Below are 17626 nucleotides of genomic sequence, written 5' to 3' on the forward strand. Positions count from 1 at the left end.
TTACGGGGCATGAAAGGTGCAGCTCTGCGATAGTATGAAAATAAACAAATGAGCTCTTCAATGCAAAGTTAATTGTCTTTTAATTATCCAATTTCTCAAAGCCAACTAAAAATAAAGGACTTGCCAGCGCAGCTCACGTGCTCTTTCAGTGGAGCTGACATTCATTTGATGTATCCACATTTAACTTCCCACAGAGCGTTGAATGCTTTGTTCCGATACTGTGGGTGACGTCGATACACATCTTATGATGGAACACAGTATAAATTGTAAGTAAACATGTAACCTCATACTGATTATTCCCAAGCAAAGGCTACCTTCATTTGGCTCTTTGTAGGTGATAATTGGGTTATATCCGTATGTGAGTTCAGATGAGGGGGAAATATAAGAGATTCACAGTTTGTTCATCACAAAAACACTGTACAATAATTATAATAAACTTGTCAATCAAGGATATTAGCAATATCAAAGTTCTTGGTGTATTTATTGGATAAAAAATGCTAGCCCACCAACAAACACTGGTTGGTGGGCTAGTGCTTGTAAGCCAATATTTATACTGAGAACCTTGATATTGCTAATATATTAGATTGCATAGCTTATTATAATTATTGCTGAGTGCATATAGTGTGGCAGCATTCACCTCACACCAGGTGGGAGAATGATTATCGTAGTATTAGTATGGAGGAATAGGCACTAAAGGAAATACACTATATCACTAGTAAGATGTTTTTTGATATATAAGTGTTCATTCTAGCACCCTTCACCTGTCGCAATTCGTGTGGTTCCCATTCCCTGACTGGGATGTCACTGTCTGTTGCTTCTAGAATACTCTGTTCTTGGCACAGGGATACAGACCAGAAAAGGGAGCAGGTGTATACTAGGATTTGGTATGAAATGCTGGCTGTGGGAATCCCGACGGTCAAAATACTGACGCCGGAATTCCGTCCACCGAAAAATGCCGACAAGGGGGGCCGTGGATCGCCCACCTTGCGGGCCCGGTGCCTTGCTACACTCGGCCAGGGCCGGCAACAGAAATCTTGGGGCCAGGTACATAGACATCTCCGGGACCCTCCCAAAAAAAAAACCCTTTTCACACACATTTGTGTGTGTGTCTTTTAATTGGAAACACTGCATGGCCTGTACGGCTACAATTACGGTTAAGGAGCCCATACACCTGAACGATATTAAGACCGAATGCACAATTTCTGGTTGTGCAATCAATCATGAGGTAAATTGTCATGGTCCTGCGAGTCAAGAGATAGCTCCACTAATGATGCGCACATACGGTCAGTCTGCTTTGCTTGAGGTTGTAAGCAGATCCTGTGCACTTTTAAAGCACGTAGGATCGCTTGTTCAACCGCTCTTACAACCTGCATACAACCAGGTCATATGCGGGTCATTATGATGTATGGGGGCCTTTAACTTTTAACTCGTAAAACCTATTGATATTTTAGCTATCTAATTCGTATGGGGCTATATTACATTATAATCATCATGGCCGTCTTTTGTGCAACTTGTGTATAGTTTATTCTGTGCACACTGCATTTAACAATTTTTCCTCCAGATTTTTGTCCTATCCAGTCTAGGCCTTGGTAGTCCTGGATTGTAGAGTTACAGAATAGGAGAGAATCTTCCTTTAGTCATGCTTAAAGGCCTCTTTGTTTATCACCTCAACAAGAAAGCCTCCCGCTGCTTTGGAACTTTTTCTTTCTTTTTTTTTTTTTGTGTGTAAATCAGCCGTTCCTGTTGCAAAGGATTCTCGTCTTTTGCTTTTCAAAGAGGGGGCAGCATCTCTTTGTGGGGAGAGTCGCCGCTCTTCAGGCTGGCTGGATTGGAATTGTTTGGGAAATCTGCAACAGATAGCGGGACCAGATGTCCAGGCTTCTCTCCAGACACCACAGCGTCTTTTATTTCACATTTTTTTCTTCTAATCGGCATTCTCCCAGAATTTAAATACAAAAACAATATTGATTTAATGTATATTTGCATGTTTGTCCTTGTTTTACCTTTTTGCCCATTTTGTGGGCTATATTTTCCTAACAAGCATTTATAGAATTGCAGAGTGATTCTATATTGCCTTCGTAGTTCTCTACAGTAGCAGCAGTTTATGAGGAACAGGTGCACTTAACGATGCCATCAATTGCTCTCGCTTACTTCATGACTGCTAATTATTACTGTATTATAACAAATAAACAGATGGCTGATCATTTATAAAGATGTTTGTAAGATCTGTTTTACTTACTATCCTATAAAATGCTTGTATGCTTGGAGAACATTTACTTTAACTCCTGGTTTGAGATTTGTCTAGTCACTTGATTTGTATACAGACCAAACAAGCATTCATATGAGTGTGAGTATTCATATTAGTGTTCCAGCAATGCTGTTTTAGTGGGGCGCTGCGCCCTGCCCGATTTTTAAAGGGCAAAATGCGCCCTGCCCCTCTCGCAGGGCCCCGCTAAAACAGCCTCACGGGGAAGCCCAGCGTTGCCGATGCCCCGCGCTTCCCCAGCAGCATAGTGGCTTCGGAAGGGGCCGGGTCCACCCCCTTTGATGACGGTGGCAGCCGGGCCCGCCTCTTTCATGATGTCGCGGCCCGGGACCGCCCCCATCTGTGACGGCGGTGGGCCCAGTCCGCCCCCCGGCGCCCTGCCCGCTGACAATCCTAGAGTGAACACTACGTATGTGTGTGTGTGTGTGTGTGTGAATAATGTATTTTATTTTATATAACATTTTAATAATGTTTTTATTGGTACTCTTTACCTAGAACGGCGCCCACGATTGAAATCGCGGGATCGCGGGTAAAATCGCGGCAATCGCGGGTAAATCGCGGGTACATCAAAATCGGGTACCCGCGATTACCGCGATTTTCCCATAGGGAACAATGTTAAAAAGGCAGATTGACCGCGATTTTAGCGTTAAATGCCTCAATGCCCGCGATTTTTACATAGGAAACAATGTTAAATGGGCCACAGAGCCCTAATAGTCCCCCTGAATTGTTAAATGGCCCCCACAATTTTTAACGCCACCCCACGATCAACGTGAACCCGAAGCGTGGCGAGCGCAGCGAGCCCGCGAGGGGCGGCGGTACGCGTCCTACGACCTTTTCATGCCCTACTATCCACGTCGGCGTGGAGTTGAGAATAGAATAGTGTGGCGAGCGCAGCGAGCCACCGAGCCCGAAGCGTGGCGAGCGCAGCGAGCCCCGCGAGGGGACGCGGATACCTTCACAGGTAAACGCGTCCCTTCGCGGGCTTCACAGGTGTCCGCGTCGCCACGGACACCTGTGAAGCCCGCGAGGGGACGCGTTTACCTGTGAAGGTATCCGCGTCCCCTCGCGGGGCTCGCTGCGCTCGCCACGCTTCGGGCTCGGTGGCTCGCTGCGCTCGCCACACTATTCTATTCTCAACTCCACGCCGACGTGGATAGTAGGGCATGAAAAGGTCGTAGGACGCGTACCGCCGCCCCTCGCGGGGCTCGCTGCGCTCGCCACGCTTCGGGTTCACGTTGATCGTGGGGTGGCGTTAAAAATTTTGGGGGCCATTTAAGACTTCAGGGGGACTATTTGGGCTCTGTGGCCCATTTAACATTGTTTCCTATGTCAAAATCGCGGTCATTGAGGCATTTAACGGTAAAATCGCGGTCAATCTGCCTTTTAACATTGTTCCCTATGGGAAATCGCGGGCATCGCGTCGCGGGCATCGCGGGTACATTTATGGCCGGCCGCGACGCGACCGACGCGATTTTTCAGGTTTAACATGGTTTTCAATGGGAAAATCGCGGGCATCGCGTCGGTCGCGTCGCGGGTAGCCATAAATGTACCCGCGATGCCCGCGACGGGCGCCGTTCTAGGTAAAGAGTACCTTTTTATTTTATATTGCTTTTATTAAGTCAAATAAGGCTGCAAATATGTGTTTGAGTCAATGTGATATTATTCAATGCTTGATGTTCTATTGTTCTGTAACTCGCCTGTCTCCGTCTCAAAGCTGGAATGATTTAGCCATTAAAAGAACACCAGACCCTAACCTACACAATGAGTTTGAAACCGATGATATCTATATTAATGCTTCATGTGCTTACATGAGTTTTCTATGGGTGCTCTAATTTCCTCCCACGCTTCAGATATACTAGTCAACAAAGAAACCGTATAAGCAGTGGTCGAAGTGGAAATTTTTAAATGGGGGTTTGGAAATATAGCAATGTTTTTCAGCACATGTTCTCCAGAAAAGGGGGCATGGCCATTACACATATAATGCCACCTGTAGTGCTGATGAGGAGGAGGGGGATAGGAGGCGTGAAGAAGGGGGTGAGGAGAGGAGGAGAATAGGGAAAGGAGGAGTAGGGGGGGGGGCAGAAGAGGAGGAGCAGTGGGGATGAGCCAAGGAAAATAGGGGTGGGGGAGTGGTGGGGAGGAGCCTAGGAAGATTGAGGAGAAGAGGGGTGGAGGAGGGGGTAGAGCAGAGGGAGAGAGGAGGAGATGGGGCGCGCAATGGTTTGGAAGAGTTGCTAGGCATCACTTTAATTCCCCTCACTTCCCTCTCCAAGTACAGACAGGTCTCATATAGGACTTGAGATAATTTTGCATGAGAACAAATTGAACATACTGTATCATATGAACATGTGGGATTTATATTATTGAGTGAAGTTATGTGGAGGGAAAAAAACAATGTCTTTAAATGTGTAACAACGCTATAGTGATTGGAATATCACAGGAAGCCAAAATAAAACCTTCATCACATATAACAAAAATATCTTAACAAACATTAATAACAGTTGAATGTTTAAAATACAACATAGATTTGGTTATTATCATGTGTAGATGCACATTTATTAAGATGGTTCTATGGAAGATGGGGTGTTGCCCATAGCAACCAATCAGATTCTACCTATTTATTTAGCACCTTCTAGAAGATAATAGATATCTTCAATAAAAGTCCCGTCTTAGTAAATTTACCCACTTAGAGGCCAGATAATAGAACCAGTTCCTGAAATAATAGTCTCAGCCCCTATAAATCCTTAACCTAAGAAAATGGTTTGAGTAACTTTCATAGATTTTGTGTTGTGATCATGTTTACTATAGAAGCGAGCAGATTGGCTCCATGGACCGAAACAACACATTCTGGGAAGCTAAGCAAAGTTTTCAATTTGTTCCCCCCCCCCCCCCCCCCCCTTCAACTTGTGCCCTTACCTTATTGAATTTCAGTTTCTGAAGACTATGACTATGAATAATATTGCTTCTCTCCCTCTCATTCTTTCTCACAGACTTGTTACTTTTTTTTATACAATAACCCAATTTCAACCATGGAAATACTCGGGTGTTGTGTTCGCCTCCAGTATAAATGATACTAGACGACCTAACATCTGTTTGCCTATCCATCATATCAATGTTTATGAAGTGTGGAATAAAAATTATTTGTGATTCCTCTTTCATGATCCGATTTTGTACAGTACTGGAGGACAATATGCTCTGACATGTCCCAGCCAGCATTTTGGATTGATCCCCAGAAACATCTGTTGCTCTTGCTAGGCTTTAGTTATGCAATGTGCTTGGCCAGCTGGGCTACGGAAATTTTTTGATATCTACCATATGACTTGCTCAAATACTTCTTACCTTTCAAAACTAAGATGAAAGCTCTCAAACTTTTATCTCACTTTTTGAATGTAACTTAAAAAAGATGTGTACATTTATTATAATCTTTCATTTTTAAGTAACTCGAAAAGTAAAAAAAAAAGTTTCTAATGCTCCGTACACACTTGTCAATGAAGGCTCCTGGTGGTGGTGGTGAGTTGACTTTGGCACTGTACCAGAGTCTACAGCGCATATGTTTATATTCAGGAACATGGTGTCTGCGCTATATTCCCGGTGATCTCTGCTCATTAGCCGATTTCCAGGAAAATGGACACCACGCGGTACTCCGTAGTGGTGAATATAATATATTGATGTACAGTGTGTAACCAACTCATACCTTGCACCCATTATACATCCACCACAGACTGTGAAGGAGGATGTGTTCTACCACAGTGGGGGGTATGCAATGTCCCGCCACTATTTCTCACAGGGGAAATAGCGGCGGGGCCCTATTCAATGCTGTCTTTAACTGCAGCCACGCCTCCTTTGCGCCGATCAGCAGGCGGGACATTAAATCACGTCTGCAGATCTACTGTCGATCAGACCACTAATGGGCCAGCTGTCAGGAGGGATCGACATCTGTGATCATGGATTGCATACCCCCCAAATTGTCCACCTCTCTCCAGGACAGTGATGACTAGATGGGACTATTTGTTATGCAAGGCTCTATGATGGAGTGCAGGGGTTTTGTGATGAATTATTTGAACCTGGTGGAAGGTAGAGCATTTTCTACAAGAAAGGTATGGCTATCTATATTTGGGATTAGAAACATTTTATGTTTTTGGATATTTTTCAAGGAAATTAAATGTTACATTGTGTGTGTGTGTGTGTGTTTTCTGGATATTGTATGACTGATTTTATATTTTACATAATTTTACGTAATTACTACTACCCATGGATTGTTTAGTGATCACATTGACCCTGATTGATCACGAAGATCAAGAAGATGATCAAATTTGACAGTCTATGCTGGACACACATCAGACCAACTTTCCTACAACCATCCAACTAGTTGGTTGGAATAAAAACCTGGCACTGGATAGGAGCAAATGTAATGAAGTAATTTGTAATTAAGTAATTTGTTTCCAAAATTGGAAAAATGGACAACAACTGTCACTCAGCCAATGTACTGTAGTTGGATCTATTTCATTTAAACAATTTCCCTGAATGTTTTGGTCCATTCTCCTGAGTTTGTGAGCAAATTGCTTACTGGCATTTGCCCCCATGTAGTACCAGATTTTCAGCCCAACCAACCAACTAGTTGGATGGTTGGAGGAAAGTTGGTCTGATGTGTGTCCAGCATAAGAGACGAAAAAGGTTACCTACAGCAGGTGAACCTGCAAAATGGTAAATCGTTTGTGGACTTGACACCTGGAGGAGAGAGCTGGCAATAAGTCAGAGCTTCTGAGCATGAGCAGATCCTCCAGGGTTAGAGGGTGTCCATGGCTGAAGTGCTGCAGCGAGTCTAGAAGTAATACTTTTTTTTTAATGTTTTTGCTGTTGTTTTTTTTTGTTGTTTTTTCTAAATGTGAAAAACAGTTTAATGCAATTGTTTCAGCGCAATGTCTTCATCTGTTTGTTGTGTGGAATTTTCCTATAACGGTCTAGATCTAATCTTCCTGAAGTCTGTTTCCTAACCATACCCTGGCCCTTTGCATGCTGTTCCTATGTCTCCGCCAGATGCTTCTCTACTATACACCTGCCTAGGAGTAATGACCACCTGCGTGTGTATCTGGTTGCTCTGTATTTCAGAAATGTACTTCTAATAATCTACAATTAAATTTGCTCATTGCACAGGTGGATGCAACCTTGTATCATGTGTCAGATAATTGGAAATGTTTAATATTCTTTCCTCATCAAATGAGCTCTGCTTATGTTGTAATCTTTGCTTCTGGCCAGCTGTTAGGCAAGAACCATTTCTGGTAACAGAGATAGTAGCATGCTGGCATGAAGTGCTGCTGGCTTTGGACGTGACACATACTGACCTGTTCTTGGGTTGTTTTGTAATAACCAAATAGCTTATCTCGCTTCAGAGAATCAACATATCTTGGTTTATAAATAAATTTGGTTTAATTTCATAGGAAACTTAACATTTAACTACATGGGATAAGTTTATCGTCTGGATTAAAAGGTATCAAATACTATTAAAAACATGTTCTAGATAAGCCTATTTTGCACACTAATACACAGAGCCTAAAATGTAGAAGTTATTTTTTTATATAAAGATATAAAAATTACAATTCACACTGATCTCAATAAATCAGGCTGCTTGTGAGCTGCATTTATCTTCCAGATCTGTGCTGTCACTGGTTAATGTGAGCCAACAGTGTGGCAGACCAGATGCACGAACCTCTACTTTTTTGGTGCTTGGTGCATCCGGTACTCAGTGTTTATGCCCCCTTAACCATTTGGAAAGATTTTCCTAATGGTCGTGCCATCCCTGCAGAGGATTCGAAGGGCCAGAATTAACAGTGGAAGCAGTAGCCACTACAGCTGCACTGCCATCTTTATGTCCTCATGGTTAGCCCTGCTGCTTCAGGGACCACCACCTCCTCCTCCTCTTGAGATCCATTACATGCAACCTCTGAGTCAGGCCCTAAATGTAGTAAGATATAAAGCAGTCCAAAAATACCCACATTACAATATTTTTTCCCTTTGTCGAGGATAAAGCTGGTGTAATACGATGAGCACTCTCTTTATATATAATAGGCACAGTCTAGCTGAAAATATTTGATATATGATATGTACAGGTTTGTCTTTATACATATATATGCTGCAGTCAAGCCAAGCGGTCCCTCTTGGCATGTCATGTCGCATGAGAATCTTCTAGCATTGAGACTGCTGATTACTTGGAGATGACAGTTGTATATCTGTTTGCGACTGAGTCTCTGAATCTGTACACAAAGTTTGCATTACAAGTTCTGTTCTTATCCCTCTACACCAGGGGTTCCCAATCTTTTTTGAATCACGGCACCCTAGAGTATAATAATTTTTTCACGGCACCCCTAAGCCAAAAATGTTTTAATTAGATTGGGTTTATATGCGATTCTTAGGGTCAGTTATGTGGTAAAGGGCAGGATTTGCTTCTGTTTGTACACATTTTATGATTATAAGCAAAACCAGTGCTGGTGGCTGGCAAATAATAAACCATTAATAATTTTACTTGGTCCTGGACCACCAACCCAGGGCACCCCTGCATGTGTCCCGAGGCACCCCAGGGAGCCACGGCGCACAGTTTGGGAACCACTGCTCTACACACAATATACAAGCATCACTTATTATATTACTCAGCACAGACTCCTTATGCATCTTAGTCCAAAGATATTGTGAATAAGACTCATTTTATGCTGAAGATGATGCCCAATGCTAGTAGACTTGCACGGGACCCGACTGCTCATTCACACTGCATGGCAAATAGAGGCTAGTTGTATAATGGGTAAAGAAATGGTGGAGCGCTATATAAATAGGATCTGTTAGGCAGTACAATTGTTAATATTTTATTAATTAAAAATGTAAAAATGAATTAATAATTACAGCAGCAAGTGTATTGTACAATTGACAACTATTAAGCTAATAAATGGACAAGAGGTTGTATACTTATTTGTATGGAGTCCCACTTGTGCTCAGTTCCCTGGTATGGAGCCATACTTTCTTTTAGTTGTATAATGGCACATCTGTAGCAGTCAGTCTCTTAGTTGGTAGTAATACTGTACTACAGGTTGAGCATCCCGTATACGAAATGCTTGGTACCACAAGCATTTTGCATAAGGGATTTTTTACGTTTCTGGGATTTTAATTTTTTAACATACTTGGTCCCACGGCGGCCTTCGGAATCTTCAGCGGTCCATGGGGTGCATTGCGCAAGTTTGCAGGCGTGCCAATGACGTCACCGGCGCACTCATACAATGCACCCCTGGCACCAGAGATGCCACAAGAGGATCCTGAAGCCCGCTGTGGACACCAGGGGACGTGGTAAATATCAAGAAAGGGACAGAGGGCAGAAAAAAACTATTCTGAAAAACCACAGTTTGGCGAATACTTCGGTTTTTGGATATTCGGATACAGGATACCTAACCTGTATATGCACATAAAAATGTTGGTGTTGTAATCGGCTGCAGTGTCCTGTGGGTGAGGGAATGTTTGGTGGTATCTCTCTCTAGCAGCGCAGTGTTCAATAGACACTACATGCTTGCAGTGGGTGAGGGAATGTTGGGTGGTAACTCGTGCAGTGGTAAATAGACACTACATGCTTGCAGTGGGTGAGGGAATGTTGGGTGGTAACTCGTGCAGTGGTAAATAGACACTACATGCTTGCAGTGGGTGAGGGAATGTTGGGTGGTAACTCTAGCAGCACAGTGGTTAATAGACACTACCTGTTTGCAGTGGGTGAGGGAATGCTGGATGGCAACTCTAGCAGCGCAGTAGTAAATAGACACTACATACTTGCAGATAGAGGCTGGGGGCAGCCCAGCGGCTTGGGAAGTGCAACCACACCCAATTTGTGTGTGTTTGGGCACGCATCTTGGCGCTAATCACCACCATGGAACTGTCTTCATTAATGTTTTGTTCCCTGTGAAGGTTCCGCAATTAATGTAACTGGTGGCTCAGAGGCAGTGTCTATATCTATATAATTTCAGGTATTAGGTCAGTGGGTTTGGCAGCTTTATTGCAACATGCAGCAGAAAGCTCCATTCTTGCAGCGCTCCAAATAGACAACAATACATTGTGTGTTGTGTTGCAAAATTATACTTATTTGTTGTAAAACTGCTTGACTCATGCTCCCCAACAATGCCCATTGCATAGAGCTGCTCACACACCGGCTCATACCCCTTTCACACCGCAAGTTCTGGGTGGCACACAGGATTTGGACACGAGTCCGTCCCGGGAGCGACCTGGCGTTTTGCAGTGTTTTACTAACCATGTCAGTTAGTAAAACCATGTCCTCCTCCATAGTGTGAACAGGACCCAGGTCGCTCGACAAAGGTTACCTGTTTACTCTGCATAGCAACCCGTGTCACAGCCGTATTGTGACCAGGGTTGAAATGCCGGGTTGCTCCACCCGGAAAATGTGTCTGTGGTGCTTTCACAGTGCAGACCAATCCAGTTTAACAAGGCAATAACCCAGGTTAATTTGGCGGTCTGTAAGGGGTATTGGTTGGTTTGATTGATATGTGGCTGAACCATTGATAGACCAACATATGCTTCAAGAAATCTGCACTGTTTGGTCTGAGAGTTAATGATGCATTAACTGGCTTTAGAAAAAATGATGATGGTGAAACCATTTTACTTTTTCAGTGTTGGTGGAACTCATAAAATTGTTCCCTCTATTTATGTATTGCTATATAATACCCCTTTCAGACAGAAAAAAAGACCCGGTAATTTCCCTGCTCTTGCCGTGTCGACACGGGTTTTTCTTCTGTCTGAAAGGGTCAACACGGGTCTAAAGTTCCGGGACTTCGACCCAGTAATTTACCTGGGTTTTTCCCGTGTCAGACACGTGTCTGCGGCTGTGTGAAAGGTCCCGACCCGTGTTTTTCTCCCGACTATTGAAAAATCATGTTCATTGGCTGTGCAGCATGGTGCTGCGTGATTGGCTGATCTTTACAGCTTCCCTGATTGGCTGAGCGCACGTGGCAGAGGACATGGCGCACTGGAAAGATGAGGAGATCCGTGAGCTGCTCAGTGTCAGAGGGGAGGAAGAAATCCGCAAACAGATTACTGGCACAGTGAAGGACGCTGTAGTCTACACCAATATTGCCAAGGTCCTCACTTCAAGGGGCATTGTGCGCACCCAGCAGCAGGTGGTCAACAAACTAAAAGCTCTGCGCAGGTATTACAACAAAGTTTGTGACAACAACAGGAGGAAAAGTGGTGCTGGGAGGATGGAATGGGTTTACTTCGACCAATGTAACGAGGTCTTTGGCAATTCTGCCCTGGTGAACCCTGTTGCCATATCATCATCCAGTGCAGCTTCATCACGGAGCATAACTCCAGAATGCAGCCCATCTTGCCCACCTATAATGGAGTTGGAAGACAGCATAGACAACAGCATCCCTGATCCTATTGCTGCCATGGAGGACACAATTGATCCAATAGAGGCTGAGGTTGACGACAGTGGAGCCAGCACCATTACCCCATCTGGGACACCCGCTCCTGCACAGACTGAGACCCCAACGTTGCGTCGTAACAGTAAGTTTTTCAAGTATTGTTTGTGTATCTATTTTAATAGATGTACAGGGGGCTATAGGTATCAGCAGGCCTTTAATGCCCCACATGCTAGTACCTGGGGTTCTCCCAAGTATCAGCATGTGTTGCAGGCTTGCTGGGACCTGTAGTCCCACAGTAACACAGGTAACAACCACGCACCCACTACTACAGCACACATGTGGTGTGCCCTGGAGAGGGGTATTGTGGGAACCAGTAGTAGTAGTGTGTATATATATATATATATATATATATATATATATATATATATATATATATATATATATATATATATATATATATATATATATATATATATATATATACTGGCATGGCGCTATTGGATTGTAATGATTTTTCCTTTTTTTTAGTATTTGATGTACCTGCAAGGAAGAAAAAACCGTCAAAGATGGAGCTTGCTACGCGCTCAATGTCAAGAATCCTGGTAGATCATCTCCGAGAGTCCGATCTTGAATTTCAAACTCAAGAGGATGCCCGACTACAGCGCTTCTTTGACAACGAGAGACAGTTGCAAGATTCCTTTCTCACACAGTTGGTGGGTCTGCACGAACGCATAGCGCGTGAAAATCGTGATGCACAGATGACCTTCCTTTCCAATATGGTGTCTACATTACAGAATCCGCACCCTTACAAGCTGTGTAGTCCATACGCTGAGGGTGATTATTGTAATCCACCACACAGAGGCCATACATTTATGCCTTCAAATTCAAGCCAAACTACTGTGCAGGGCCAAGGGCGTAGTTATACTGAAAACATGGGCAATAATTTTTCACATGCCACACAGCCAAGTAGGCCACATGCCAATACCAGTCCACAGGAGACAGTGCATGATACTGTCAATGGCACAGGATGTAGTAGGCAATATGGCAATGTGAAAAATTATGCTGATGATTCAGTGAATGCTAGTAATCATAACACTCCTGTTAGCACTGTAATCAGCACTGCCTACAGGCATTTGTAGTAATGTTGCTATATGGTTGTTCTATTTCTATTTTTTCTGGCCTCGTTCAATTTTTCTTGGTTAAAAAGTGGCACTTACAAGGGCCTTTAAATGCTGTGTTCCATTTTGATGCACACAGTAGAGTATTATGGTTCTTTAGTTTATGAGCCTCAAAAAAGCTCATTTGGTTCTTCAGTTTGGAGCTGAATCAAAGTTCTCAAACTTTTTTTTATTTAAATGTGTACAAATAGAGTATACTCTAGATATGTGGCTGAACATAATCTATAATGTGTACACAGTGTGCCTTCTTCTTTATCTTTAAGGCAATAAAAAAATTCCCTGTTTGGGGCTTATATTTATATATTTATATTTTTTTTGGGTGTACTAAGGGCTATTTCACACACTCCGACTCCTGTCGGATGGCGAAACCCCGCACGGCCAGGAAGCCGTGACACACACCGTAGTTAATAATGGGCACAGATGTGACCATTCACCCAGCCCGCCTGGTTTCAGCCGGATCCCATCATTGTAAACTGCTGTGTGCGGCACAGATTCCTGGCCGTGCGGGTTTTCACTGCCCGGCAGGAGCCAGAGTGTTTAGAATTGCCCTACAGCACAGGTCTTCAACCTGTGGCCCTCCAGATGTTGTGAAACTACATGTCCCACCATGCATTGCCACATTTTTTCCTATAGTTGGATGGCAAAAAAACTCAGGGCATGCGGGGACATGTAGTTCCACAACATCTGAAGGGCCACAGGTTGAAGACCTGTGCCCTACAGGTACCAAAAATTGCAAATACAAGTGTTTATCTATATATACAGTGCCGGATGAAAATGTGTGGCTGCTGGACAGTCGGACTAGGTGTGTGTCTCCCCTATACTATACCAGCTTGGATGGCAGCACAACCTATTCACCCACCACTGATAGTATACCTATGCTAAATACATATTGTACCTCGTGTTGCAATAGTTCAATGTCGTTTCAGTGTTGTAAGGATATTTATGACCACTAAAGATTTATATTTGAAAACATTTTATATTTAAAGTGAACTGCATAAAACACATTTTGTGAAAAATAAAACCAGTTCTTTCAAACATACAACCAATGTGTCCTTGTTTTTCTACTGTGTCATAGTATTTAGGTTAATAGTGAGGGTGTTCTGCAACTTGTCAGCCATGTTTAATGCAATCCAGTGAGCAGACACCTCCCACTTTTGATGACCTCATCTCTGTGTGCCTTTAAAACTGTCCTTTTCTTATGACACACAGAGTTTTGCAGGAAAAATCCGGCTTCTGTGTGAAAGGGGTCGACACGGGAAATACCCGGGTTTTTGCTCCTGTGTGAAAGGGGGTCAGCCCCTTGCTGCCTAGTTGTACCCGGGTTTTTGTATCCGGGAAATACCTGGGTTTTTGGGATTTTTCTGTGTGAAAGGGGTATAAGTAATCTATCATCCATAAACTTTAGTGTGCTTACTGCTCTATGCGTTCTTCTTTTCTTTATTCATAGCTGGAGACCATTGGTATTTGTACAAGGATAGAACTACATGTAGCTTAAAAAAAAAAACGTTGAGGTCAGACACAGAAATTGATCCCTATACAGACACCGTTTAGCTTCGACAGAGCTGAAATCTATGAAAGGAATGACTTTTTGAATTTGTTTTTGACCAGTTGTGGTTTTGTGTGAGGCTCGTAGTGCACGTTTAATCCTAAGAGAGGCTTAATAAAATGTCTGGTCCCAGGGTAGGATGCTTTTTATCTGAATAAATGTTTCACATTCGACAGTTGTTCACGAAGGACTCTTGGATACATAGCTCGCATTGTGCTTCTGGACAATACTGGTTTGGATGGCTTTGAATCCTTGGGGGGTGCTGAATGCGACTGTTGCTAGGCAGGATGGAGAGATTACATTAGTAGGACAGACACTCTCAGTAGGAGAGAAAGTGGCAGAGAAACAAAAATCCAGCATTGCTCTCTTCACAGCTTGGTTTTTAGTTAAACTAGATATTGTGCTGGAAAATACTGATAAAACTTCACTTAACAGTGCAGGCTCTCAGAACTTTCTTCTGCTGCGACGTGAGCTGGAACCCTGCACCTCTATCTGTCTGAATTAATTAGAGTGTTACTACCAGGAAAGCTGTAATAGGATTGTGCAGATGTAGCTACAGTTGCATTATTTATCGTTTGTTGTGTGTGTGTGTCTATTCAAGAGTTTGCATTTTGAAAGTTTATTCTGTGACATTACTGTATCTGCAGGGGAGGAAAGGGAAAGGTGGTTGTAGAGACAGGTGTAGCTGGCAATTTATATTTATGGGCTGAATGTTACATTATTTGGCATTTGTGCATATTTAATACAATTTTATATATATATATATATATATATATATATATATATATAATCAAGAAAAAAACAAACAGTGCGCAAATGGTTAAATGTATAAATATATCTACATATGTATGGAGAGTCCTTTCCAAACACCGGTAAACAACCTGGGTTGAAGGAGTCCTTTAGAGACACAGTCTATGGTCTTATAGAAAGATACTTTGTCCTTCTTTGTTATATTGCACTCAGTTTGTAGAAAACCGGCTGCTCCGTGCTGCACCAAAAGGCTTCCTGTATCCCACAGGCAAAGTTTATCTAGAACAAAAAGAACGGGCGCTCCATAGTGCATAAAGTTGTGTTTATTTTATTACTGATGGTGCGCTTCATTTTATTCTCTTCCACATATATATATATATATATATATATATATATATATATATATATATATATATATATATATATATATATATATATATATAATCTCTCTCTCTGCTTCAGACGCATTGAATTTGGTCAGAATTTCAGAGACCGTTTTATATTTGTTTTATTCTATTTATTGATTCACCTCTGGAAATGCAAGAGGAACCTTGGACATTTGTAACCTGATGATATGGCTAAATATCACGTCATCCAAGCAAGCGTTTTACTGGAGAAACGGTTACCCCTGATGAAGTCCACTTAAGGACGAAATGCGTTGGAAAGCATTTTAAAAACCATTGGAAAAAGCGTTGGCATGTGCCATTTTTACACCTAAGAACTTTTTAATAAATCTTTCTGGATAAGACTTTGTGGGCAGTATTCAATGCTCTGTATTCACCGTTGTTTTTTTTTCGGCGAATCGGGCTGTTTTCACTCCCTGCAGTGAATCTTTTTCACTGAAAATGTAATTTACCCTATTCAATGTTCACTGTTGAATGCCGGCCAGTTCTCCGTTTCATGCTCACTGCAATTCGCTGGTGTATTTCAATGGGGATTTCATTGGGATTCGCCGAGAGTGTATTCAATGCTAGGATGGAGAACTGCTTCCAGCATGATTTTTGCCATCATTCACCATTTTGCATTGAACATCTTTTAAAGGTGAACTGGAAAGTGATCTTTTAAAATAAAGGGTTTTTTTTTTTAGTGTAAAAAAAAAAATCGGATTTTTTTTCTCGTAAATTGGCATATGCTATTTCTCCCTCGGCCAGCAGGGGACACTGCAGTCATCACCTGTGGGATAGTGTTGGTGCTCTGAGGAGTCGGCACTTTAAGAAACTTTAGAAATGGCTGGCTCCTCCCCCCACTATCCCCAACAGACCCCAGTCTTAGTAAAAGTGCCCGGAGGAGTCGGTCTCCTGGGCAAGGGTCTCCCTGGGGAGACTCAATTTTTGGCTTTTTATTTTTATTTTTATTTTTAATTCTTCAACTACAGGCAGACAGGGAGTCTGCCTGCTACGTGGGACCTGGAGGGGTCCGGTCGACACTGCACGCAGTGTTTCCTCCGGCACCCAAGCCGCCAGAGCCTCCGCTCTGGGGACCCGCCGCAGCTGCACGCGGCTAGCGTTACGGGTCCGAGGCTTCTCCCCCGCACTCCAGGAGCTGCCTGTGGGTAAGCGGCGCTGTGCGCCATACAGAGGGGGGCGGCTGTAAGGAGCGCTTCAGCCGCAGCAGAGGGGACGGTCAGGTCGCAGCATCAGGTGCTGGCGGCGCTGACAAGGCTGGGAGCAGGGCAGGCTGATTTGGATCAGCTGTCTTTTGATTTTACCGCCGTAGCACGGCGCGGAGGACGCTCGTGCAGGGGGCGGAGTTTGGCTTCACTTCTCCCTGCCAGCGCCATTGTTCGCATCAGGCTCCAGCAGTTCTCCTCCTGGTGACCCGCAGTCCTGGTTCTCCAGCACCTGTTTGGTCAGCGCTCTCCCCTGCGATCACAGGGCAACTGTGAGTCTTAAGGGGACATACTGGGATACATATACTGTATATATCCTAATAGATTGGGAGGGTTGTGGCTCCTCTCTCCCTGTCTTTAACACAGACTCCATTGCTGTTGTATTCTGCTGTCTGTCTGTGTTGGTTTGGGCTGTTACTGGTTATTCCCTGTGTGTGTGGGGTCAGAAGTATGGCAGGGCGTGCTACTTCTTCTAAGGCAGCACAGAAGGTATACACCTGCAAGGCCTGCAAGGTGCATTATACGCAGCATGTGAAGGGGGTGTCTGTCTGTGAGGCATGTTATGCTTCTTCACAGGGGCCTGCTGTTATTCAGTCCCCGGTTGTTAAACCCCCGTCACAAACCCCAGATGCTTGGCAGGCCATTCTAGCCAACCTTTCGGCTGAGCTGGCTGCATCCAAAAGGGACAGAGAGGTATTTCAGTCACAGTTGACTCAGATTTCCTCTACGGTGGTTTCCCTACAGCAGTCTGTGGCGGCCTCTGCTCAGGCTAGGCCAGCCTCACCGACTGGGAAGAGGAAGGCTTCCTCTGTTTTCTTCTCCCCTGATATTGATGATTATGCTCAGGGGGAGGTAAGTGTTCTAATTGACCCC

The 17626-nt window shown here is 43.6% G+C and overlaps 2 protein-coding genes across 2 annotated transcripts in view; both read left to right on the top strand.

The window, feature by feature from the left end:
• Positions 1-17626, top strand: part of ACVR2B (activin A receptor type 2B) — a 190168-nt gene that overhangs the window by 76603 nt on the left and 95939 nt on the right. The window lies entirely within an intron of this gene.
• Positions 10983-14216, top strand: LOC146081105 (uncharacterized). The gene is made up of 2 exons (XM_083189070.1): positions 10983-11812; positions 12199-14216. The coding sequence occupies exons 1-2, from the start codon at positions 11266-11268 to the stop codon at positions 12807-12809; spliced, it is 1158 nt and encodes a 385-aa protein (XP_083045196.1). The 5' UTR covers positions 10983-11265; the 3' UTR covers positions 12810-14216.

Source organism: Crinia signifera, chromosome 5 (genome assembly GCF_055691185.1).
Source record: "Crinia signifera chromosome 5, ASM5569118v1, whole genome shotgun sequence".
In the NCBI taxonomy this organism is placed as follows: domain Eukaryota; kingdom Metazoa; phylum Chordata; class Amphibia; order Anura; family Myobatrachidae; genus Crinia; species Crinia signifera.

Bases quoted from the DNA above. Each gene is read 5' to 3' on its own strand.
- LOC146081105 (XM_083189070.1), top strand. From the start codon at position 11,266: ATGGCGCACTGGAAAGATGAGGAGATCCGTGAGCTGCTCAGTGTCAGA. The intron at 11,813-12,198 runs GTAAGTTTTTCA...CCTTTTTTTTAG, and splicing joins CCCAACGTTGCGTCGTAACA to TATTTGATGTACCTGCAAGG.